This window comes from Trematomus bernacchii, unplaced genomic scaffold (genome assembly GCF_902827165.1).
Source record: "Trematomus bernacchii unplaced genomic scaffold, fTreBer1.1, whole genome shotgun sequence".
NCBI lineage: Eukaryota > Metazoa > Chordata > Actinopteri > Perciformes > Nototheniidae > Trematomus > Trematomus bernacchii.
The window spans coordinates 17716192-17743381 of NW_022987689.1; the positions used below are offsets into that span (position 1 = coordinate 17716192).

General features: G+C 40.4%; 1 protein-coding gene across 1 annotated transcript in view; it reads right to left on the reverse strand.

Moving 5' to 3' along the window:
* The window catches only part of LOC117488285 (cadherin-12-like), an 80148-nt gene that overhangs the window by 10739 nt on the left and 42219 nt on the right, over positions 1 to 27190 (reverse strand). Inside the window, 2 exon segments of the mRNA XM_034137105.1 lie at positions 22796 to 23047; positions 26997 to 27111. Of these exon segments, the coding sequence (XP_033992996.1) occupies positions 22796 to 23047; positions 26997 to 27111 (367 nt within the window).

The following is a 27190-nucleotide window of genomic DNA, read 5'->3' on the forward strand; positions in this document are numbered from 1 at the left end:
ACCCTAAGCCTAACCCTATCCCTTTTATTTTAAATTGTATAATGTCTGAGTTTTTTTGCCGTCAGTGAGGAAAAGAAATGGCTCAGAGCCTCAGAATACTGAAATCTGTATTTTATGTCATCTTTTTTTCCTTCTAATTTGTCATTATTTGGTGCAGGCACGAAACATACACTCATAAAAACGATTCAAGCCCTTCTTAGACTTGACACAATAAACACATGTTCGCTTTATTAAATATTTTTATTTAAGAAATAAACCTAAGTATAGTTCATTAGTGTAACACAAATTACATTAATCAATTCACTTATTAAATGTATTTAGGACAGATCAACTCAAAATGAATTGTTTTCATCTGGGGACCGCCCCTTTGCACATCCCCTTTGCACATGCGCAACATCCGTTCTGTCTTTTACCGCCTTTTGTCTGACACTGACTGTGGAAACTGACTGTGGAAAGTCTATTCTTTGGTAAGTATTTCTTTTAGTAGTTTCTTAGTAGTGTGTAGTAGTTTAGAACGTACCCTGTTTCCAAGTAATACCTTTTCATAATATCAACAAGAATATTTGAAATCACCGTGTTATATTTTGCTTTTTAGTTGGGTCTAAACGGCAAGCTAGCTATAGCTAGCCAGATAACTGGTAGCTAGAAGCTAGCTTGCTACATGTGGGTAGCATTGAATACCTGCTGGATAATGGAGATCAGTAGATTGTATTATATTAGATGTAATGTTATTGTCATTGAACACAGTAGGCCTACACCAAAATTCAGTTTATATCCAACCAAAGAAATGCAAAGAGTAATTAAAGTGCATGAGGTAACAGTATAGGGGGCAGAGCATGCATGCCCCTGCAAGCGCCGCCATTTTCTATCATAAAGCTCTGCAGGTCTGTCCACCTCTCCTGGCCTTAGTGCAGGCAGGCAGAGGAGGACAGGTGAAGCCACTCGTTTCTGTAGGAGTTCAGTTGAGTTTAGGCACTGGTCTTTTTTTTACTGCCAAATATTTAATATAAATAATGAGATAATATATGTGCTGAATCTTTTATGGGTAACCTCACTCACAAGCAGGCACCCACAATTGTGCAGAAACGTAGGCCTAAGTTACTTTTTTGATTCCATTTGACTTCTCAGAGTAGTTTTAATGCTGCATACTTTTTGCTCGTACTTGAGGTAAACCTTTAGAAAAAGAGTCATCACTTTGAATTGGTTAGATTTGGGTGATTCTACCGCAGCCCCCTTATATCGTCTCCACACTTAACACAATGGCTAATGCTAAAGCTAACGCAGAACTCCAACTTGTAATAAAGCTAAAGAGGCAGGAGCTAATTTATACAGAAGTATTTACAGCGTACAGTGCAGCGGGCTCCAGTGTGTCTTCTGTTCTGTGAAAATGTTAATAACAGTAGCACACGGTTTAACGTGCTTTAAAACTAATACTAGTACTACTCTAGTACCCCCCCCCCCATCTCTGTTGTAATGTTAATATTCAAACTAACTAGGGATGCATGCAATGTTTTACTATGTCAAATGTAATAGTAGCATTTATGCTGATTGGGGCAGCCTTGTCCGTTTAAGACAGAGACGGGGGAATACATGTGTGGCGCGTGCATGTGTAGAGCGAGTGAGAGGGAAGTTGAGCGAGCCGTAGTACGTTTCTGGAAGTTAACGGGAGTAGCAGCAGTATAACAAAGTCATAAATATAAAATACGGCCTCCGAAGAACATTGAATGATGTATTTCATACTGATCCTGCAGACACCCACTACACGGGGCGGAAGTCCTGCAGCATGCGCGTCCCCCCTGCAGCGGCAGAGCCCCCCCCCCCCCTCCAAATTACTTTAAAGTTACGGCAGACCCACAGTTACTCTACCCACTGAAGCACACGCACACTGCTTGCTTTCTTGCTGGACTTACTAGCTTTTCAGACCCTCTTAGCGACTTTATTTCTGAAAAGCGACTAGCGAGTTATTGAGATCATCAGGGGGAAAGTGGGAAATCTACACCAATCTATTATATTGTAATTGATTCCTTCGCTGTTCACTCAGCGGGGTCTCAGCACCGCGTCTCCCCCTCTGGCGCTGTGCGAACACAGGCACGAGTGAGATTGAGTTACTATGGTTACAGTTACGCTATTTCTCTGAAACTGTTTTCAACACAAACAAAAACTGACCTGATCCAATTCAAACGGTGTCATTACTACAGAGATGCGGTATGTTCTTAGGTAATTACAGTGGAACTATATGCTTAATTTAACAACATAAACACCTAGCATAATTATAGTATAAATGTGTATGTTTGTATGTGTTGACCGTTTTTATTATTGTCCATAATGATTAATAGCTCCACAATCGCAATTTGCCAATTATCCTACATCCCAATTTGGTAGTAATTCTGATAAACAAGTAACACATTGTTGTATTTTGTTTGTCAATAATATTTTTAAGGTGAATGCAGAGTTCTTGCGCATCACCACCAAGCCACTGCAATCGAAGTTCATGTATCAGCTTGACCACTTTTCCGACAAGCTGCTACAAATCTTCACCAGCAAAGCAGGAGTGAAGGGGAAAAAGATGAAGGAAGCCCTTGCAATCACAGATTCGGTTAGTACAAATGCATTTTTCTTCAGATACCATGTCCTGCTTAGGGACATTTCGACTGATACAACCTTTCTAGTCTTCAGACAACCGCTCTGTCGCACCCACATTAACTAAATTCTGTCTTGATTTGTCGACCCTGCTTTAGTGTGACAACATCAACACCAGGAGGGAGTGCATCCTGAGAAGCCTTGTAATATACCTAAAGGAAGATCCAGACTCGTTCTTCAAGGAGTATCTGGTAAGTTTATACAATATGTTTCCCATGTAGCGTTGAACAGTGTTACCCTAACTTATTAATACAATGGCATATATTATATATACATATATATTATATCCATACCCAAGGCTAGGTGTCTATAATGTCAACTTCTGACTTGCGTGTATTACTTAAGTATCAATAAATAAATAAATGTAAAAATAAATAAGGAAATAAATAAATAAAATAATAAATAAATGCATAAATAAATACATTTAAGCATGTAGAAATAAGTAGGTAAATGCATAAATAAATAAGGCAATAAATAAAGTATCAATTAATACAGAAATAAATAAATACAGAAATAAATAAATGCTGAAATAAATAAATTCTCGAATAAATAAATGTTGAAATACATATAGACATAAGTAGGTAAATGGATTAATAAATACAGAAATACATTTATTTCTACATTTTTGTACAACTATTTATTTCTGTATTTTATAAGGTTGGAGGTCCTTATCTCAGTTTAAAGCAGTATTGGTCAATTAGGCCAGCCAGACAAGCAAATCTGCTTCTCTAAACTGCAGTAGATGGTTTAAGAATGCTTATTTATATTTTCATACAGTTTTCTGTTTGTGGGGTTCAGCTTTTAACTTAACATAAGTGTTGTGTGTTTGTTTTGTTTTTCAGGCCTCCGCGCTGACGATGCAGAGAGGGACATTTCCAACACAGTCATGGGGATTGACACGATCCGAAGAAACGGGGATGGGGGGCCAGAGGACGTGGGAATTGTTATCGAAGGCATGGAAAACGTAGGCAGCGTCATTGTGGGACTCATCATGCTCTTGGGGCTCATGTATGCCCTTGATCTCAGCTTCCCGGACAACTTGAAGTACACCTTCAAGTTTCTACAGAAGGTCGTAATGAACTTGGATGGGCACAAGCTGAATGCAAAAATACAGCAGCTGAAAATCAAGCTGTTTGCATAAGAGGTGAACAACATGTGAACAAGTGTATTGTCAAGTTTCCTTAACAAATATTTTGCTTTTTTTGTAATTGTAGGTTCAAAGCAAATGGCTACACTACACTTATTCAATTACCAAATATACTGTAGGGTTTGTGCAGTGCACTCTTTATAAAAACCACCCAATGATATTCCCTGTTTGGAGAGCAGTGCAAAGCCTCCACCTTTAATAGTGTCTTTGTTGTTTGTGGCACTGGGAGATCTAGAATAGCTGGGTGTTCACTTTTCACCAGTTTCGGCACTGTTACGAGAGTGCTATTTGCACCACTCTTAAATTGTTCTTTAAAAAACATATTTGTACATCTTGCTCTGTGTATTCAAGTAAAGTTAATATTGAGCTGTGTATATAAATATTGATGTTGAATTGAGGATTACTGTCACCTTCCTCATCCATGATTGGTGTTATTATTATTTTTCTGAGTTGCTTTTATCTCCTGCTCAGTCTGTTTATTGATATGTTTTATAAAAAAAGAAATGCAGACAGACAAATAACTCTGACAGAGAGCTGTGACACTCTGTTTACACAAGTAAAGGTGAGGATTGGCTATCCACCTCAAGGTGTAATTGTTATCTGAGAATTTTCAATAAAAATATCTCAACCAGGTTTTGTCTCAGAGTGTCTTAATGGGGGATAAAGTGAAAAAAAAAATTATTTTACATTATTTCTTTACCAATTAATTATATTAGTTTGAGTTGGACAAATGTAAATTCATTTAATTTACGTAACGTGATAATTTTATTTCAGCTGTATTTGATAAAAATGAGTTGGACAAATGTAAATTAATTTAATTTACTTAACGTAATCATTTCATTTCAGCTGTATTTGATAAAAATGAGTTGGACTAACACAATTCAATTTTATTAAATGGATGTTCTTAGTTTCAGTTGGGGCTACGCATATTTATTGGATGGAAATCCTGCCCACAATTGAATTGAGTTCATCCAATGAGTTATTTTTTTGAGTGTACTACCAATATAAATACATTGATTCTAAAATCGTTCTGTGTCAGAATACTGAAATCTGTATTTTTTTACGTAAATGTCTTTTTCCTTCTAATTTGTTATTATTTACATTGCTTTTAAAATCGATCTGTGTGACACGAAAAAAATGGCGAAATCGTGTTGGTGAACACGAATCAATAGATTAATTTCGTAACTATAACACGAAATGCCGTGAGACTGTGTTGTTATATTTGCATTGTTTTTTATACTGCAGCGCGTTTCTCTTAATGGAAATGTTCTGGCCCGATATAGCGCCTTTGCATCTGTCGGCCACCATACAATCATCTGTTTGTAAAGGTGCCTCCTTAAATCGTTACTATTGAAGAAAAAGCACCATATAGAGAACATTACAATCAAAAATACAGTAAAATAAAAAGACCAGGATAATTTAAGAAGATACATTAGTTAGTGCAGGTTCAGCAGCAGATGGGAGAATAATGCTGTTTTTATCGAGAGAGGTATTTCATGTTCAAGTCTCTCCATGCTGTAATGTGCAGACAAACATACAGCTGTAACTCAAAGTCAAAAAACATATGAAACAGAATGCATTTGCCCCCCAGCAGCTCACCATAAATGAAACTAGGGCTGCCATTTTTTTTTTTTTGCTTATCTGTTGATGTCTTTTTCAGATTCCCGTAAATCGTGATAAGTCATTTAGTCTATAAAAACATCAGAATGAAATGAAAAATGCTGTTAAGATTTCCCAAGGTGAAGTCCTAAGATGCCTCGTTAAGTTCGAGCAACAAACTGTATTCAATTTAATAAAAAATGAATCGAGATAAGCTGAAAGTCCTTACATTTGTAAAGCTGCAAACAGAATTCTGTGTACAATAAATGACCTGAATGATGACATTTACTTTCTGTTACTTTTGAATTACCTCAATATCAAATGCAATGAAGAAAATAATAAAAGAGAAAAGATGAGCAGTTTAAAAAGCAGAAATAAAATCTGAGCCAACAGAAGATGCTCGGTTTCAGTTTAATACACACAGATAAGCTCACACACCTTTTTATTGCAACCTAATGATGTTATCCTGTTACATGTCATCTATTACTTTCCAAGCCTGGGGCTGTCACAGGGGCCTGCTCTCTCAGTTAGAACTCTTCCTGGTCCACTTAGTGCCTGCAACTGTGACCTGACCAGAACCTCCCGTCTGCAGGGTTCCAATGATGCCATCCCTATATATAAGCTGATTGGATAAAGTCTCTTGTCATATGATCTGTAAAAACGGGGTTTTGAGGAGTGAACTGTGAATTAATGTGAACTGTGTTCTATGTATTGCAGCACCGACAGGGTTAATTGGTGGCAAACTATACTCCTGCTAGTGTTGTTGATTGCACTTAGGGTTTGATCTCCTCCACTTTATTGACATTTATAAACATTTTAAAGACTGACAGTCCTCAGGTCTCTTTTGAATTAAACCTCTTATTTTTGAAAGTCATTCATGCACCTGAGGTTCAAGTCTTCCAGGTTCCTGGTTCCAACTAAGAACATTTTCTCTGAATAAATTCCCACACACTCAACGCAATTTGGCATTAAGTATTTTGCACAAGGATACATCGACATGTTGACAGCAGTTTTGGAGTCGAACCCACACAGTTCAGATTGGTAGATGATGGCACAGCCGTGTCTATTGTAAAGCAATCACACAGCTGTTTCATGTGTCTAACATTTTTTAGACACATTAAACTATTTTTTACCTTTATTCTACTCAAAGAATCCATCTAGAATATATCTAATACGGTTAATATGAACTTGGATAGCACTTTTAACCATCATCAACCTCAGTAAAAAGGAATTTTAGGATGATTTTAGATCATTATTTTGAGCAAGGAACACAATCCTATTAGGAAGTCAGATGGACGATTTTCAAAGACACAATAAACCAGCTTGTACAACAAACCCCACAGGGAAGAAGGTAGAGAGTAAAACAGATTCCTCCCTGTGTTGCAATCCTCCATCTCAGTTACTAAAGAAATGGTTCGGATAATCTGGGTAATCTGTTGCTCTGATGGCTGCTCACCGTTGTACCGTTACAGTGATTTCACCATCCTGGATAACTGTAATTACCAGTAGAGATGGCAAATCCGGATCATTTTACGGACTCAGGGTCTTCTGAGTCAGTCATTGAAGAGATCCGGATCATACGAGTCATTTGAGTCATATGAGTCAGCATCACCAAGACCGTAGAAATCCTATTGGTGAAACCGAAAAGTTGTTGCATTTCACGAGCATATTATTATTCCATATATTTTGAATATATATATATATTTGTATATATATATATATATAATATCTGCATGTATATTTTCTATTTCGACATGTATATTTTATATTTTATTTCTATTCTTGTATATTTTGTAGTTTTGTTTTATTGTAAATGCCTTTTATGCTGCTGTAACAACAACAATTTCCCAATTTGGGATCAATAAAGTACTATCTATCTATCTATCTATCTATCTATTAAACTGACGTTATATTAACCTCCGCTACACAGTGTATTTTGCTTTAATAAAAAATGTTGATCACAAAAAAAAGGGTTATTTTGCGATTTGGCAAATCTGAGTCTGCTGTTGACTCGTGCATGAGGACGAGTCTGCTGGATCTCTGGATCTGCTGCTATATACGGCTCCGAGTCCGCACGAGTCTGCTCTGCTGTGTGTTGCACACACAGTGAGTCAGGATTTGCGAATCCGAGTCTGCTGTGGACTCGTGCATGACGGACGAGTCTGCTGGATCTCTGGATCTGCTGCTATATGGTTACGGCTCCGAGTCCGCACGAGTCTGCTCTGCTGTGTGTTGCAGCGAGTCAGGATTTGCGAATCTGCGAATCCGAGTCTGCTGTGTGGACTCGTGCATGACGACGAGTCTGCTGGATCTCTGGATCTGCTGCTATACGGTTACGGCTCCGAGTCCGCACGAGTCTGATCCGCTGTGTGTTGCAGCGAGTCAGGATTTGCGAATCTGCGAATCTGCGAGTCTGCTGTTGGAGCCGTCGGCTCCTCTGAGTCCCCACGAGTCTGCAGGAAGTTTCACTGATCCGCGTCCCCTCCCCTGAGCCAAACGATCACTTCTGGCAGCTATCCTGTGACTGTATACTTGCTAAAGGGTAGGTAGATGGACTTGGGGTACGTTGTAATGTGATTTTACATGTTATAAAGAGAGTAGCGAGTGACGCAATTTATAGTTTTAATTTGTACGTCACACCAAGTGTGGGACTCAAGGACTCGGGTTAATGGAGAGGGGAGACTCGTCATGACCAGCTCATTTCTAGGATCCGGGTTAATGATCCGGATGAATCAGGACTCGCCCATCTCTAATTACCAGAGGTGGGGACTCGAGTCAGACTCGAGTCGCATATTTTTTGACTTGAGACTTGCTTGACTAACATTGATAAAAGACTTGACTTGACTTTGACTTGGTATTCATGACTTGAGACTTGACTTAAGCTTGAGACAGATGACTTGAAAGGACTTGACTGTTTAAAATTAAATATTTGCGTTTGTTTTTGTAGTGAGATATTACGTTTAGTTTTTTCGAAAAACATGATTGGGTGATTATAGCTCCATGCGCGCAAACCTGGCAACCCACTAGACGGCAGGAGTTTTCAGTTAACATGGCAGCGGCTAGCGTTACTCCAAAAATAGTGAAGTTTGGATTCAAGGATTATGTTGTCGATGACGCTAATAAGAAGAGAACAGCGGTATGCAGGGTCTGCAGCATAAAGATCAGTGACACGACCACCACAACATCCAACTTCATTCGTCACTACAACAAAACCCACAGAGAAAGGTGCGTGAATGTGTTGTGTTAGCTAGAAAGCTAACGTTAAGTTTAAGCTACGTTAGACTTGGTTTCAAATCGATGAAGCATTGCAAAGAGAAGACAAAACGGTAAATGAACACTAGAACCGCCAAGGGATTCATTTGTACTAACCCTGATACTGACGGGCTGTCAGGAGAGGGAGAGAGAGAGAGGAAAAGAGATGCCTCGTTTATTTCCCCTGTGTTATTATCAGAAGTTACTGTAAACTGTTGAATAATGTAGTTCATCTACTTTTAGTAGTTTGTTTAAATGTTTTAATTATGATGTTTTTGTTTGTAGAAGTGCATCATTCCTTGATTTATTGTAAAATGAATCTGAACTTTTTTATCTGTTTTGATGATAAACTGAAGCAATTTCTAAATTAACCCAATTAACTGAGTTTTAAATCGTCCTACTTAGTTTATAAGGAAATTATGAAGAGGAACAAATTAAATGATTTGAAAATGATATCTATGTAGGTGCTGACGCTGTTGGCGGTTCTAGTGTTAACAGAAATGTAAATTAAATATGTGTAATGGCAAATGCCATATATGATTTTCTTACCTGGAATTCTGCCTTTTTGAACAGACTTTTTGATTGAGTCCGAGCTATATTGTCTGCAGTTCTAGGGTTAATATGAATCTAATATGATTGTCATCGGTCTAAATTAGATTTCAAATGATTAACTGTGTATGTAATGAAGATCATAGTGTGGGTTAAATCCATTTTCATAACCACTGTCTTTTAACTGATTTAAATGCGGAAACTGGGCTTATTCATCAGAATTTCGTATGACTTGACTTGACTTGACCTGAGCAATGACTTGACTTGACTTGCTTGACTCTCACCACAGTGACTTGGGACTTGCTTGATACTTGTAGGTCAAGACTTGAGACTTGCTCATGACTTGCACATGTAGGACTTACTCCCACCTCTGGTAATTACTGGCGGGTACAATGGTGGAATCACTGATTGAAATAATCACTACAGAATTAAGGTGTGCTATAGCGACTTGCAACAAGCTGCTCTGATCAGGTGAGCCCCAGACTGAGACTGTTATTTACTCAACAATAACACACAATTATCCTTGTTTTTATTTATTTGTTTAATTCTATAATCTCTGGCTTTTTTGGCGTCTGTCAGGAACTGAATTTCAAAATAAAATAACCGGAAACAGATACACACCCACTGAACTGATTACCCAAGATCCTCAGCTATGGTTTAAGCTCGGTGATTGGATTGTTTTTTTTGCACGTTGGGATATGGTGTTAATGCGATATGAAATCCGAAAACCATTCAAAAATAAATAATAATAATACTTTAATCTGAGTGTGCTTGCTTTTCTCTTTGGAAGTCATCACATAACGGCATTGTAATACACGGTTCGGCTGTATTAAATATTACACATCTGCCGTAGTTATTTATTTATGGAGCCCTGATGAGAAGACTTCTGGACAAACAGGAAGAACTGCCGCCGAAACTGAATATGTGACGTGGATCATAAATATATCAGCAATTAAACAACATCTTCAATTTCTCTTCACACAATACGTCTCCTTGCAGTATCAATACTAATTCGGCTGACTTTTATATTTGATCCAATTGGTAGATAGGCTGTATTTACCCCATAACGGTGCACAGCTGATATAAAAGGACTTGTAGTTTTTAAAGATATTACTGATTTTCTTTGAATATAAGAATGTAAATACTGAGTTGAGAGAATAGTCAGGGGTTTTGGGTGATGGGAGACACATCTATGGATTAAGAATTTCAATAGCTTACCATTAAATGACGGATATACCTTTCTGTCTGTGATGTTTTACAAATCAGATATTAATGTGTAGAAGTAAAACATGTGAAATAATATAGCAATATCCTGTAAAATGATGTGAAAACATGAATAAAACTACACATCTTCAGATGTTATACATACATAAGTGTCCTACACTAATAATACAAAGTTATTATGGCATTGTATGCTGTGTGTACCTTGTGTGCAACGCCTAGTGGTTAAAGCACTTTATTGAATTATTTTTTAAATATGTTATATTTGATGAAAAAAATATTAAGAGTACATACTTTCATAGGGGGAAAGTAGAAGGTCAATGATAGAAATATAGGGGGGGGGGGGGCTGGTCCCGTTCGAGTCCAGTTTTGGATAGTCTGCCGTGGTTTCGTTCCATTTCAAAGTGCTGTTTGACGCTCGGCGTAACCTTGGCGCACTGCCACTCCAACATCCAATCCCAGAGCTTGAAGATTAATCACGGGGTTTGTCAAGCAAAGGGACTGTAGTCCCAAACGATAGCTGAGGATTAGTGTAGTGTCTTCGGCCATCCTAAACTCCGAAATGTTTTTCGGATTTCATATCGCATTAACACCATATCCCAACGTGCATTGCGGCTAAAACATCCAATCACCGAGCTTAAACCATAGCTGAGGATCTTGGGTAATCAGTTCAGTGGGTGTGTATCGCAATGATGCTCGAAATGTCCCATATAGGCATACGTCTGTTTCCGGTTATTTTATTTTGAAATTCAGTTCCTGACAGACGCCAAAAAAGCCAGAGATTATAGAATTAAACAAATAAATTAAAACAAGGATAATTGTGTGTTATTGTTGAGTAAATAACAGTGCGTTATTTAGAAAAGAATAACAAATTAGAAGGAAAAAAATGAGCCCCATTTTTTTTCCTCGCGGACAGCAAAGAAAGTCTGACATTATACGATTTAAAATAAAAACAATAATCGTGGCTTGATATTGAGTAAGAAGATGTTTTTATGAACCAATAGATTAAATGTCGTGACTATAACACGAAATGCCGTGAAACTGGGTTGTATGATCACTTCCAGCAAGTCATACAGTAGTAAGTGCTGGTGAATTAGTTATAAGCAGGGCTGCACATAACTGGTGCGCAGGTGCGCATGCGCACCCCCCGCCAAAAAAAGAGCACCGGATCATTTGAAAAAAAGCGCATTTGCGCACCAACATTGAGAGAGGGAGAGAGTGAGTGAGTGAGTGAGTGAGTGAGTGAGTGAGTGAGTGAGTGAGTGAGTGAGTGAGAGAGAGAGAGAGAGAGAGATTTGCGAGTTGCATAAGAACTGGTAAGATAGCAGGGTTTCCCACACATAGACTTTACAAAGTATAATTCGCGAGCCATTTAGGTTTAATTTTTTGTATCCGTCCGCGAGCACGACGGCATCTGCGATCCCTCGCTCTACCCCTCGCTATTGCGTGAAGGGTCTGCTTTATGTGCTCCACACAGTAACCCCGCTGCGAGGCTCCGGCGAACAGTTCATGAGCGTGCTCACTAGCGCACCTCCCCCGTTCATAAAGTCAAGAACCCCTCAAAAGGTACGGTTTATTTCATTTTAAGGATGCGCACCAAGCAACATCTCCAGGTGCTCCTTTGAGAACCAGGGCAAAAAAGTTATGTGCACCCCTGGTTATAAGGCCTTAATTTACTTTGTAAAGTGCTTATGTCTCCTTATGTAGCCCTTCCCCTTTTCCCATTCTAGGTTCAAACGCTTATGTGTTACGCTTATCCGGTTTAGCAATAGCAACATTGTTACCAAAGGTATTTTTTCGGGATAATTAACAATTGTGTGTGTGTTGTGTCAAATGTTTAAGGGCATTAACAATTGTGTGTGTGCCAAATTAATAATACATTCTGGCAAGATCCGCCAAATGAGCAGCAAAGAATTTGGTTGTTCATTATTTCTCCTGTTTTGCAGGAATATTATCTGTCATCGCGCCCTGCATAGCGGGGCCTGTTACACCAACACTATGCAAAAATAAATAAATAGTATTAACGCTTTAACAGAAAGTACCAACACATAATACACCAATGTGGAAGGGCCCTGGTAGGTGAAAAGGGTGAAACTTAAGGTGAATAAAATCTGTTAAATCTTTGAAGTACTATTCGATTCTATTATAGCTTTAAATTTCAGTCAAGAGGGTTTTTTAGTCATGTTTCCTTTAGCTCATAAAGACCTCAAAATCAACTTTGCCTCTCCTCTGTTGTTCTGGAAAAGGTCATGTTTGGCTCAGTTCTTTACGCTTGGATTAATGTAACTCTGTCGCCCAAAGAGCTGCAGAGCCTCTAACTAAGACTGAGGCCAGAAACTGGGTTACCTACAATGGCCTCCTGTTAACTCGAGGATTGCTTTTAATGGCCATGCTACAAGTCTTTTAGGGTCAGCAAAGTCCGGCTTCAACCCTTTGAGCCTTTATAAGCCTTAAAGTAGCCTCTCTATAGTCATAGAGAACATCTTTCTAGCTTTGTCAAAATCCTGAAAGACAACAAAAGATGAATTAATCAGCTTTAACTGCCGGGCCACATTCATCCAGTCATCTTTTTAAATCCCTGCTATAAACATTCTTTTAAATTATTTTCTTTCATTTCTGTTCAAGTTTAATATATCCAATATTTTAACTGTCGGGGATTTTCTACTGTAGCCCCCTTTTTTAGTCTCTATTTCATGCTTGATGTTACTTGAATGGGCTTTGCTTATAGATGAATCTTTTTAGGTCACGCACAAATGGCAAACATTTACTGATCTCAGGCTCCCCAATGTGGGGAGTTGCTGCTTTTTTTTCTCTGTTGTATATCACTTGGTACTGAATAGGGTTGTTTTTTTTAATGTTAGTTACGGAAAATGACACATTTAAGGATTACAGTACAGGATCCTTGGAATTCTACCGAGGACTGAATCCTTCATTGCAGGAAATTTCGAGGCTGCTCATGTGTCTTAAATTACCCACAATTCTTTGCGCACAGACTAATTTCCAAAATCTTTGGCGGAAAATGGCTGAATCCAAGCAGTACACATTTAAATGTAAGTATGTTCAGTGGCGTAGTAAATTTGCACATGACTTGTGTTTAAAGTTTATAGTCTGTTTGAGTTTTGCCCGTGTGAACGCAAACCGAACCTTCTGAAAAATGAAACAATGGAACAAACTGTCGTCTGGTGCGCACCAGAGAAGCGGACTATTAGGTTTGAATGAGACCTTAGAGCGTTTTGCACCTAAATAAATAATTAAAATGAACCTTGTTTTGACTTTGCCTCTTGTTGATATTGGTTTATGCTACAATGTGCACCAATATGTGTAAAAAAGGTTTGCAGACATCAAGTATGATATATGAATACACATTTTATTATTGATTGGTGATGGTGATTTTATGATTTTATTATGGCTGCTTATCCTCCAGGACTTTTTCAAGGCTGCAAACAGAAGGAGAACGTTTTTTGTTAGTTTAGTGGTTCTGTCCTGGAGAGATGATCATTTGAAAAAATACAGTTACTCAAGTAGGCTACATCTTCGATCTTCGCAAATCAGTTATGATTCTTCAATTAAATCGCGCTCAATAAGGCGGGGCCTCTCATATGACGCACACCTGCACACTTGCTAGCCTGTTCCATTCTTCGTTCTCCGAATGCTAGGAAGGATTCTTGCCTAGCCTCTGAAGGACCTGACTCGGAAGGACATGTCCTACCAAGGAAGCGTCCTCGACTTTGAGAAGCAGCCACTAGGTTCATCTCAATATCCCTCCTCGACTCCTCTCTCCCCCTCCTCCGGGACTTGACCCGGAAATCGATCAAGACACGCCATGTTGAAGGACGTCCCAATCGCTTAAAGGAGAGGTGTCATGGCCATTTCCACTGATCATAATTCCATTGTTGAGGTATACTAAAATAGATTTATATTGTGCATTTTTCCAAACTCACATTGGTTTCTCATACAGCATCTCTGTAAACTACGTGTATTCACTGAATTTCACTCTCTGCCTTTAACGGCTCGTTGTAGCTCCAAAAGCTCCAGCCCCCACCCTCCCTGTGAGCACAGTGTGCTCTGATTGGTCGGGACGTTGTGAATCGTGCTGAGCTCCGTGGAGGTGTGGTTTCCTTGTTTAGGATACATAGCGAAACACAGCCAAACTCATCCTGAGCACACACAAAGTCACAGCCGAAGTAAAAACAATAAGTGTGGCTTGATATTGAGTAAGAAAAAGGTTGATAAACGCTGTGAGAATGGGTCTGCAGAGAGAATTTCGCCGCGATCCCAACTGTCTGTTATCAGCCTGCAGCCAGGGAGGAGAAATCAGCTGAGCTGCCTGCTCCCTGCACACAGATGTGTGTGTGAGGAAGTCCGTGGATTGGTCAATTTGGACCAATCAGCGGGGGCTTAACGTAACGGCTCCGCGGACGTAACGTAACGGCTCCACGGATTGGTCCATTTCGTTCCGGGTACGGCTTGACATCATGCCGTCCCGGAAGAATCAAATGGACAATGACGTATCTCCAACGAGGCGTTTTGGGGAGGTATTTTCTGTGTTAGAGTTTTACTCGCTATAGGGTGTACTTTGAGGGTTTTGACTCTGCACACCGTTTACATGCATAAAAACCTTCATAACACACAAGGGGACGGGTAATAACCGGAAAAGCATGACACCTCTCCTTTAAATGCACACGGAGGAGTCGAGGAGGGGTGAGGGAGGAGGCTTCCAGAGGAGACGAAAGGAGTAGCATAAAGCTGCAGCGTCGGAGACTGCAGTTTCAGGACCACAGTCATGGGACCGCACTCCTAGGACCATCGTTTTTCGTGACACTGCCACCTAGCGAGTAGGAGAAATGAATATGAACGACAACGCACAGAGTGTGAGTAATGTGAAGTGCTTTTAAAGTTTTATTTGTTTAACATTAATAACAATTCCGGTGTCTTGAAATGAAGTGTGATTAGCTAACGTTAACTATGATAGTCTTAAGGCAATACAAACAATCATCTGTTAGCTTATTATAGCTTCTAACTGTATTAAAGGCACTAAAAACACTTAGCCCAACCAGGTGTCCTACATTAATTGTTGATTTAATCACTAATTACAGTAATAGTGTGAGTAATGTGAATCGTGTTGTTTGTTTAAAGTTAACAACTATTCTGGTGTATTGAGTCATCTGTTAGCCTATGATGACTCGCTGCAAAACCAACTGTTAGCCTTTTTGTTATTTGTTTAATGAAACCGGGTGCTTTCAATGCGACCATCTTTATAAGGACGTTGGTACAGGCTACCGGGGAAGTGGACGGCGAGGAATCTTGGAGGGTTTTTACTCCGAAGAGGGCTTCCCGGGGTACTGCAGCTGGAGCTGTTTTCTGGTGGCTGAGGGAACAACAGACCCCGCCTCACCCCAGTGAAGAATCCTCAGTGTGGAAATTGTGCCCGTCTTCTAAATAAATAAAAATGGATTCTGCACTGAAATACCTCTCGGTCAAACTGCATGTTTATCTTTTGCAGCCAGGTGCATAAACACACTAACAGTTGTTTTTGTTTTTGAGTAATCAAGCACCTCTTCAAAGACACATTTGATTTGATTTATTTCGAACGTGTAATACAAAAAAAAAAAGATTATAATAATGAAATGAAACAAGAGAATTATGATACTGTAGAAACGTAAGCAGTATCAAATTGATAAACCAAATATTATTGACTTACAAATTATATATAAACAAATGATCTACCTAATTACACATCCGAAAAGGCGTGGGAAGGAGTTTACACTTATTTAATCCCACCCCTTCTCCCAAAAACTAAATTAACATTTTTGTTTTCTTTTAACAAAATATACATCTAAATGTATGTCAATATACAATATACATTTACAATTATAAATAGATTATATCATTCTTACTACAATATATATATATATATATATATATATATATATATATATATATATATATATATATATATATATATATATATTTACGTTGCATGTCAAATTTGATAAGACAAATATAAAAGACTATCTTTTTACATCTGACATACAAAATACATTTATTATTAAAAAACAAAAACATAATAACAACAAATTGTTGTTAATAATTATTATTTAATTTCTGGAAGAAAAACATATTTTCATGCATTTTTAGATCGTTAATAACAAGTATTACAATGTCTAAAGAGACTCGCTGTGTATGAGACTCAATCAGGACACAATAGGCGCGTTCACACCGGAGTACTTTTACCCGTACTTTTCCCGTTTAGTTCCGATAGTGCCTGGAATTTTGCGTTCACACCAAAAAGTGTACTTAGTTCCGAGAACTTTTACCCCCATTTGTAGTGCCTGCTAGAGAGGTGGTACTATCCTGGGGAGAAAAAAGTACCAATTTCGATTGGCTGGGCGAATTGCAAACCACGCCCCGTAAAACTCTGAAAAGTTTTGTGAAGCCGCCATTGTATTTGCTGGCATTAGCATTATTAGCATTAGCCCCGCGCACCAACGCAGAGAGACTAACTTATGGCAACACAAAAGAAAACATGGGAGCGGTGGAGATGAGGAGGTGTCGGCGTTCTGGCGATTTACTCGGAAGGCTTCAGTAGAAGCTGCTGGGACTCCCAGCAGCTTCTACTGAAGCCTTCCGAGTAAATCTCCGGGGACTTCCGTCCGGGGACTTCGGGTGGCAGTATACGCCGTGAAGTGGTTTGCGGCCTGCCAGTAAACCCAAAGCAGAAGAAGAAGAAGTGACGTCAGCGGCTTCATTTGCGTAATATTCCCTCAGGGAACTTATTCCGGTGTGAACGCAATCTGTACTTAGTTCCATGGGGGTACTAAGTGCTGGCACTAAGTGCTGGGCACTAAGTACGGCAAAGTACTTGGTGTGAAAGCGGCTAATACTCGCTGGTTGTACTTTTGCGGGCATCCAATTCGCTAGGTGGCGATGTTGCAAAACAACTAGGGTCCTAGGAGTGAGTGCGGTCCCAGGACTGCGGTCCTGAAACTGCAGTCTCCAACGCTGCAGCTTCATACGAAAGGGAGGATACACGAGAGCAGACTACGCGGAAGTATTTTCACTACTCGCGTATAAAAGCCCCGCCCCCACCTTCACAGCTGGTCGATTTCAACACAGGAAAACGGAGAACTGGAAGAATGAGTGGAAAAGCGTCACATAAATCGAAGTGCTCACAGCTCTGTGGGAATTATTATGTGCAATTCATTTCTTAAGGTTATACTAACAATTTAAGTCATGTTTAATGATCTTGAACGTCACTAAAACATAGCTATTAAGAAAGCTATTTAAAATAAATAACAATTATTTTATAGTTTTGTGTTAAAATATTGAGTAGTTAAATTATTTAAAATGCACAGTCCTGAATGTGTGTTTGTGGTGAATGTGGGGATCTACAGGACACATTTTCAGAGTAAAGGCTTTCACATTACTATAATTATATTTTTATTTAAATGTGCATTTTACACCAAAACGGAACACAAAAGCAGGACCAACCATCATACATTGAATTCCTTGACTAACAACAGAAAGATTCATCATTTAAATAAATATTTAACAACAAATGGGCCGGTTCTAAAGGTTATTCAGTTAAGCCCGATGAGAGGGGATACAGCTGTGCACATGTCATCATTAACAGACGTCGTTTAAGAGTGACGTTTGAGTGAACGAGGACGTCCCAATTAATACCTGAGGACTCCTCTGTCCTCGAGTCTCTCGCTCGCATCTTACGGAGGCGGAGCTAAGACGCAAGGAAGAGACGCGAGTGAGGGAAAGGAGGAGGTGAAATATTCAATTGAGATGAGCCTACTGTGTTCCCTCCAGAGGGAGTTTCTCTCCCACACATTCTCCTCAGCCTGCTCTTGGGTTTTCTGTCCTGAAGGTAACGAAAGCGAACATGAGGTTAATAAAACAACAGGAGATGCCTTTCCCCAGGCAGACATAAAGCTTTATAAAATACATTTGTATTTTATTTTCCGTGTTCCTTTGTATCTTTTCCATGGAACCTGCTATGACAATACTAATTTAAGGCACACATTAGGGTAATTATACATGCTGCTTTATAGAGTGGTGCAGTGATTATGTATTTTGAAGGCAGACCCGGAGGGTAGTATCACAAGGGCTCGGTATATTGCAGAAAATAAGCTTTTGTTCAGCAGGATAATCTCCACATATCAACAGCACTTGTTTGAAGCGTTAACTCATTCTGCGTAAATAAAAAGCATAACGCTATAAACCAACTAAATCAAGGTTGCACCACCACTAAGCTAAAGGTGGACTCGTGTCAGTGTGATGACATTTAGTAGTTTATTTAGTCACTTGTTAGTAAAGGCTGTTTTTATGACACATAGAAGCTTCAGATATCATGAGTGAAGCATTTACTGATGTTTAATATTTCGTAAACTTGAAAATCTCTTCAGCTTGTGTTAACCAAAGACTTCATTTTTGGCTTCTAACCACAAATCGTAAGTGAAAAAATGCTAAATCAGTTCCGGGTTTTAGGACTCATTACGGCACCACTCTATTGCCATCCTGATTAATATGAGGAAATGTCTCTCGGTCAGGCAGGAGAGAAAGGTGGATGTTATGTGTTAGCAGCTATTAGCCCATCCTCCTTGCCCCTTTTCAGCCTTCCTGCCTGAATACAAAGGACACCAATAAAGAAAGCAGGATGTCCTCAAGGGGAGGGGGTGTGATTCTTTACTGACATGCTATCAGTCAGTACACACACACACACACACACACACACACACACACACACACACACACACACACACACACACACACACACACACACACACACACACACACACACACACACACACACACACACACACACACACACACACACACACACACACACACACACACACAGTGAATCAGTTGTGCGAGCAGAATAAAGAACTGTAACACACGCTATAAATGCACACACACATTCAGGCCCCGGCTCCACGAGGACAAATACGGCAAAACGCATCGGAGTAACGCAAACGCAACCGCAAAAAACCTTCCGACCACACGCAATATACACCGGATTGTGTCAAGCTCCACGAGACGGCTCCGTTTACATCCAACCGCTGGAAAAGCTGCAGTACATATGCCGAACCTGTACGTGGCGCTGTAACTTCCTCCACAAAAGCAGCAACTTCCTCCACAAAAGCAGCGAAGAAGAATGGTTGTCATGGCTGCACTTCTGTTTATTCTCCGCGGTGGGGGCCGAGGGAACCGCGCAGAGTTTTTCGCCGGTCAATGTGTGTTAAAGTTTAAATCTTCATGCTTCCTCATGCAGCAGCTGATCCAGTAAGTAAACCCGACAGTAAAAATGAACATATTTATAACTAGTTTAGGTAGTTTGAGAGGTAATTAAAATAGCTAAGGGTGATGATCTGACTTGAAGTGTGTGTTTTGCTCTCGCTGCTTCACAGCCGGAGGAGCTGCGTGTCTCCGTCCTGTCAGATTAGACTTCACTCGCGTTTATGTTCATATCGAGATAAAGATAAATAATCTGAATTCAGTGTGCAGTGTACTTTTGCGGGGGTGAGCAGCAGAGGTGGGGAGAGGTGGGGAGAGGCGGGGCTATGAAACGCATGACCGTATAGGCGACTCCACGGCCCCGTTGGACCCCCCAGAGCGCTCCGTTCCCAGATCTATCCACCTTTGGACCCGTTGTCGTTTGCGGGGCCTGTTTCTACGTTTCTGTTACGGCGTCGTCGAGCTTAAAGGGCTATACGCATGAGAAATATGCGGATTCAACCCGTTTTCGTCCTCGTGGAGCCTACGCCTCAGACACACACAATGAGAGATGTGCACACGTGGCTCTGTGTGTTTTCACTGTGGTTGAGCAGGTTGTTATGTAACTACAATTTCCCATAACAATGGCAGAAATGGAAAATGAAACAGTAATAGTAGGGGCGAGAATCAAGTAATTGAGTGTAATTCCACACCTCACTGTGATAATTGGAGGCTTGTGATTGGTGGTTGGCCCCCTCTAGTGTTACATCATGTGCATTTACTCACTAAAATTGCCTCTCCTCATTATCAGCTGCAAGCCACCTTAATGTTGTATTTTATCAGGTTAAAAAGTATGATCTGGATTAAAGAATATTAATTGTGCCCTCATAAAGAAATGTTTAGACCCTAACCCTAATAACACTGCAGGGTAAGTTAATAACATACAGTCACAACACACTGCATACAATATGTGTTGAGTGGCTGATTTAATTTAAAGATGTGAATCTTTTAGGGAATTTTAGAAATGTACATTAAGATGAAAATAACTTTTCACACAAATACAGGCAACACGCACATGGCAAACCCTTGTTGAGAGGGAAGAAAAACCAGAAATCAAACCAAAGTTTTAGAAGTGTCCAACAGCACAAAAGGGGAACATGAACGGCTACAATAGGTGGCCAGAGGGGAAATGAAAGTGAGGTCAATGACCTGGATATGGTACTGTGAACAACTCAAGCTGGGCCTATGGAAAAGAAGCTCACACCTTAGGGCTGTAAAGATTTGAGGCCCATATAAAGAACGTGAAACTTCTAATACATATTAACTATATTCTTAAGTGCTCACGTTGACAGGAGAAAGTGATGGCAGCAGTAAACCCCAAAATGTAAAAGAAGCAGGAAGGAACAGAGTTGCGTGGAACATTACGACAGAAGTTATGCAGCCTAAGAAGTGTAGAGGAGCAGGACCAGGAGGAAGAGGGGGCCCCTGAAGTGCCTTTTGTGATACAAACCGGAGGAGCCAGGCATGGAGGGAGGTGGCAGAGACAGTGGGTGAAACTGGTAGGTTTTCGCATGTTTGAGGAGTTTATATCCAGTGTACTTCGTTTGAATGGACAGCTAGGAGGGATAGACAGTATATTTAGCCAGCATGGAATGTTGCGTAAAATAGCACCATAGACATTAATGTCATAAATGTTCATCATATAAAGTGTGACATGTAATTATATAATAACATGAGATTCATGTGATTGGTTGTTGGTTGCGTTGCTCGCGTAAACTCCCCAAGCTCAAGACACGCCCACCGCCAAGCGTCAACGCACGCCGCCGTGTGTAGGGCCGTAAGTGCCAAAGCATTGCGAGAGAAGAACTCTTTGGCACCAGAGGCTGAGTTTGACTCGTCAGAACCTGATCAGAAGACTTCATTAGAAAGACACAGGCAGGGTCATCACAAATGTAAATGTTTCTATCTCACCTAAATCACCACATCAAAGCGGAGATACTACCTGCCAGAGGAAATTGGACAAACCTTGCAGGGCTACTTTGAAAATATCCAAATTAGGTTCGCTGTCGGGGATAACTCAACAGATAAGAAGACTAGAGTTGTGGTTTATCAACGGGTGAACAATATTAGTGCCCTGCTCATTGTAGCCATTGCTCTTCTGTTCAATTCTGCAGAAAGACCAAGTTGAAGACAGATTATAATGCAGAAGGAACGACAATCACCAACATGGGCCTTCACAGGCCATTTTAACTCTGATGCTGGGCGGCTTGGAGAAACTCATCACATGGGACAGGCTTTTAAATCAGGCAAATCAAGAAGTCTGGAGCTAAAAAAAGGCAAAGTGGACAATAGAATATGATTCAAAGTCAGGTTAATTCAGAAATGATGCAGCCTTACAAGTGTAGAAAACCACAGCAAGAACAGGAGAAAGAGGATTCTCCTGAACTGTCTCAGAAAATTGTTGGTTGAAAGAAAAGAGGACAACTGCAGTTGCTCTAGGGAAAAAGTAGTTGACAACCTGAATATAGGAGTGCGGGTCTGCAGAAAGACCAAGTTGAGGGCCGCTCATAATACAGAAGAAACGACAACCTCCAATATGGGCGTAAATCCGCGACATGACAATTTCAACTCTGTGTCAGGATCGTGACACATTACTCGGACTCAAATGAACTCGAAACATAAATACAAAAACAACTAAATATAAGAAACAAAGTGCAAAGGCAAAATAATACAAGACTCTTGGTGAAAACAGAATACAAGTGATTGGCTTGAAAACCATGCAATTTCCTCTGGAGTGCTTTAACTTTGAACTTGTTGTTGCGAAACAGAGACATAAGAAAAAAGCCCTGCACCCTGAATATGACTGAAATAAGTATCTTCATGTGAAACATCCACATAAACAATGTACTAGAGAACACATTTTGATAGTAGATTATACAGTAATGCTTCTGTAAATATAGGTATTTTGCACACACAACACTTAGATTAATGAGCATAGCAGTCAGCAACAACAACCAAAATATGAGTGACCTAAAATAAATACATTATAGATCTCATCATAATCAGAGACTGATCCTGGGCTGGCAATAAATGGTCAAATGTGGTTTAAGCAACATGGACAGTGTTACATTTTGATGACGTAAATGAATAAATTCAGCCTACCGATCAGCAGAGCCACACACAACAGAACGGCCATCAGAGCTCCGGTGCTGAGACCCGCAGGCAGGAAGACGGCCTCGGCGGAGCAGGCGAGCAGCGAGCCCCCCGCCCCGCAGGAACACACTCTGATGGTGAGGGTGGAGGTGCTGCTCTGGGCAGGGTACCCGCTGTCCTCCACCACCACAGGAAGAACATAAACCTCCTGCAGCCGCCGCTGGAAGCCCGAGCGTCGAGTCACGATGCCAGCCGTGTTGTCTGGAAACCAACAGACGGGAATGTTACATTTAGTTTTACTGTCACACCAGATCTGACGAACTCTGGAAGAGAACACCAGGAGAAGCAAAATGGGTGGAAACAGGGAGAGGCATACACGTGCCTTGATCCCTGCCGAGTCGAGTCACAACTGTTGATTGGTGTCAGTGTCAGAAAAACTTTTTAGGAGCAATGCGCTCATGGTATAGATGTGGAGCATACATCTTAGTTCCTACTCTTTTCCCTCACCCTATCCTAAGGGAGTGCATGTACGTAGACATGTTGTGCCTCTCCTCCTCTGTTCCTTACTTTGTACTTGCTACCCCTTGTGTGCGTGTGTGTGTGTGTGTGTGTGTGTGTGTGTGTGTGTGTGTGTGTGTGTGTGTGTGTGTGTGTGTGTGTGTGTGTCAGAAAAGATACATTCTGCACCCTGCTGTACGGAGATGCAGCCTGACAAGGTAGAGACCATTAAGGCACCTTGTTCCTGACACACACACACACACACACACACACACACACACACACACACACACACACACACACACACACACACACACACACACACACACACACACACACACACACACACACACACACACACACACACACACACACACACACACACACACACACACACACACACACACACACACACACACACACGCTCCAGTTCCCGTGGTGGCTGCAGGCTGGTGTGATGCTGACTCTATCAGATGTGATGCTGACTGTATAAGTACAAACACACAAAAACATCAGAAATGTAGCAGTGCCTGTTGGTGAGGTGTTGAAGGGCATCAGGAAATGTCAGCGCCAAAGCAAAAGAAACACATTCAGTGGGCATGGGGGAAACGTTAAAGATCACCAAGTGTTTTCATTTTGTTTCTGCAATAACATCTCTGGTACCATGACATTGAAAAAGCAGCACACGGAGGATATGAGCTGCCATTTCACAGAAAGATAACATTGAAAAAAATGAATTCCATTAAATAAACTACTGGGGGATTATACACTACAAAATGAACAAGGCCCAGGACCGCCTTGAAACTGGAAATCTCATTTATTAAACACAACGCACAGGGTCAGGGAGTAATGGATTACATGTAACTGGATTACGTTATCAGGATACAAAAAAAAGGATACAGTTACATAAAAAAAAGACGTTATCACATTACTGGTAACTTAAAAAAAAAAAAAGGGATTACTAACGGGATTGCATTGTTACAATACATTATTTAAAAAATATCGACATATTATAGGTGAAACTTAAAGGGGACCTATCATGCAAAATGCACTTTTGTACGTCTTTTACACATGAATATGTGTCCCCGGTGTTCCAGGGAACTCACCAAGTGTCAGAAAACACAACCCTCTCTATTTTCCTCCATACCCAAATCTCTAAAAAAGGGGCTGCAACGGATCTGATCAAAACTGATCCAGATTTGAACACTGTCCTGACGTCAGGACAGTGGCGCTACGGCTATTGGGCCAACTCCACCAATCAGGAGGAGACAGCCACGGCCATTGCCGTTCGAAAGCGCTGGAGACGCTGTAGTACATATGCCAGGCCTGTAGGTGATGCTGTTCTCACAGAATCAACCCTTGCAAAAACAGGGCTAAAAAAGTGCAAATTGAGCGAAATGAGGCATGGCTAAAATGCATGATCTGTTTGGTATTTTGGAGAAAAAAAAAGTATAAATATGCCTTACATAGGAATGGTCCTACACTATATTATTAAAATATAGCATGATCGGTCCACTTTAAGAGACCACTGCAGCATTATCAGTTTCTCTGGTTTTTCTATTTATAGGTATGTGTTTAAGTCAAATTAATTTTAATTTAAAGTGGAACAGATCACCCATTGTAGTCATCCCTCATACTGCTCAAACCCCTCTTTTGAAGCCCTGTTAGAGAAACTCAGATTTCGGGTCCTTAGCTTGAAAAAAAGAAAGAAGAGGAGGCGGAGCTAATGCCTGATCAGAATTCTACCGGAGATACAGTTACATTTGTTTGTGATAAAACGCTATCCTGTTTAAACCACGTCAAGGATTATTTCTGAAATAGTATGGAGCTCAAATGCTTTTTCTCTTGCAGGTTTATCACAAGGTGAGTTATTTTTTTATTTCCTGCTTTTTAAACACATGTGCTCTACACAGTACAGAGGCCTGTACTACGAAGCCGGATTTTCGCTTAGCCGGCTGACTTCAGGGAAAACTCGGGCTTTCCGATCCTACGACGCTGGTTCTCTTTTTAGCGGGCTAGATCTCCATGGTAACTTATGCTGAGCGGCTAACCTCCTCGGGAGGAGGTTAGGTTGCAGGCTAAGAGATCAACTCAGTGAAAGCACCGCCTGCTGACCAATCAGAGCTCCGTGTGCGGAGTTTAAAGCGATCAAGTCATATTACAGGATAGAGGAAATACAGAAAAACTGCCGTTGCAGGAAAGACGGCCGGCAAAAATCAACTGACTGTGTGAACGTGAAAATTAATAGAATATCCCCTCCCATCTTCAGAGCAATCTGACTATTATAACATTAGCGTTAAGAAAGCTTACTTAAATATCTGTCACAACATAAGTAACCGGATCAGAGTAACATTATGTACAGTCCGCGGCACTGTGAGTGCAGACGTCGATGTGTCTCATTATCATTCATATCATATCACATCATAATGTATCATATATTTCCTTATCTGAGTCAGCTTCTTGAGCCGTATCTGGCCGTGCAACACTCACAGTGTCACATACTGTATGCAGAAGTATTATTTTAAGCAACACATTAAGTTGATGAAACACTCGAGTCAAATGTAATTAAAGTCAGATCCACTCGTGTCTTAGACGGGGCAGCAGTGATATCATAAACCTGTTAATGTATGCATTCAAACGCTTTTTCTGTTACCAGCTGTATTCACCTTGCTGTGCAGCTATGTGGCTTTTATCCTGGATAAAGTGTTTAAGTCATGGATGTTTAAAGTTTAACTTCTTCATATTTGACTAATATTAAAGTTCACTTTTCATTCAGGAAGTATGACGCTGCGCTGTCAGTACGCTTGTCCATGTTTGAGATTGGTCGAATGCTCCAAATACCACCCCTTTCATGTGAACGCGCACCTAACTAGATAGGACACGGCTGGCTTGAGCGATCCACTTGATAACCAGCGTCGTAGTACAGTTTAGCCAGAGCGCGTATGTTTTGGATTAGGCCAACCGGCTAACTCAAACATATCCCGGTTAGGAAAATCCGGCTTCGTAGTACAGGCCTCTGGTTAGCTCTGAGTGTTAGCGAGGCTTGCTAATGTAAACAAAGACGAGATTACGTCCAAAACACGTCAGGCATTGTTTCTGATAGCAACTTTCTGTGGGCAAATCTGTATCCGCTCGTTGTACCCCCGTTTTTAAAAGATTTGGGTAAGGAGGAAAAGAGAGAGGGTTTTATTTTCTGACGCTGCGTGAGTTCCCCGACGCACCGGGGACACATATTTATGTATAAAAGACATGACAAAGTGCATTTTGCATGATTGGTCCCCTTTCATTTTGTTCGATAAACTAGTGATTTTTCTGTGCTGGAATTCAACAGATACTGGAATGGAATGGCTGCCATAAATGTAGAGATTAAGATTTAAGACAAATTTGGAGTGATCTAAATTTTTTCAAATATAATACAAATCTAAAATTAACATTGGCGACAAGTATAAACCATACTATTCGGCAGGCCTAATTTTTTTACACACATATTTGATACTGTGGTGATACAAAAGTAACTTGAAGTAATCAGGTTACATTACTTATAAATAGTAATACATACATTAGGTCACTGGTGACTAGCTAACTAGTCATTGTAACGGATTACATTTTTAAGGTGACCCTCCCAACCCTGGTGAATGCTGACTTGTAATGTAAAGTGCTTAAAAGAGTGATATATATGACTCTATTTAACATTAATCCCCTTCTTACTTACTTCCAAAGTCCCGCACAGTGAAGTTCCTGTTGCGCAGCTCTTTGGGGGCCTTGAAGAAGAACCTCTGTCCCACGGGGGGGCGGTCTCTGTCCAGGGCGCTCAGCGTCTGGATCACCTGCTCACACACAACATGCTGCATCACACTCAGCGCACAGGGGCATGGTGATGGTGTCAAGTTTTCATATAGAATTCAG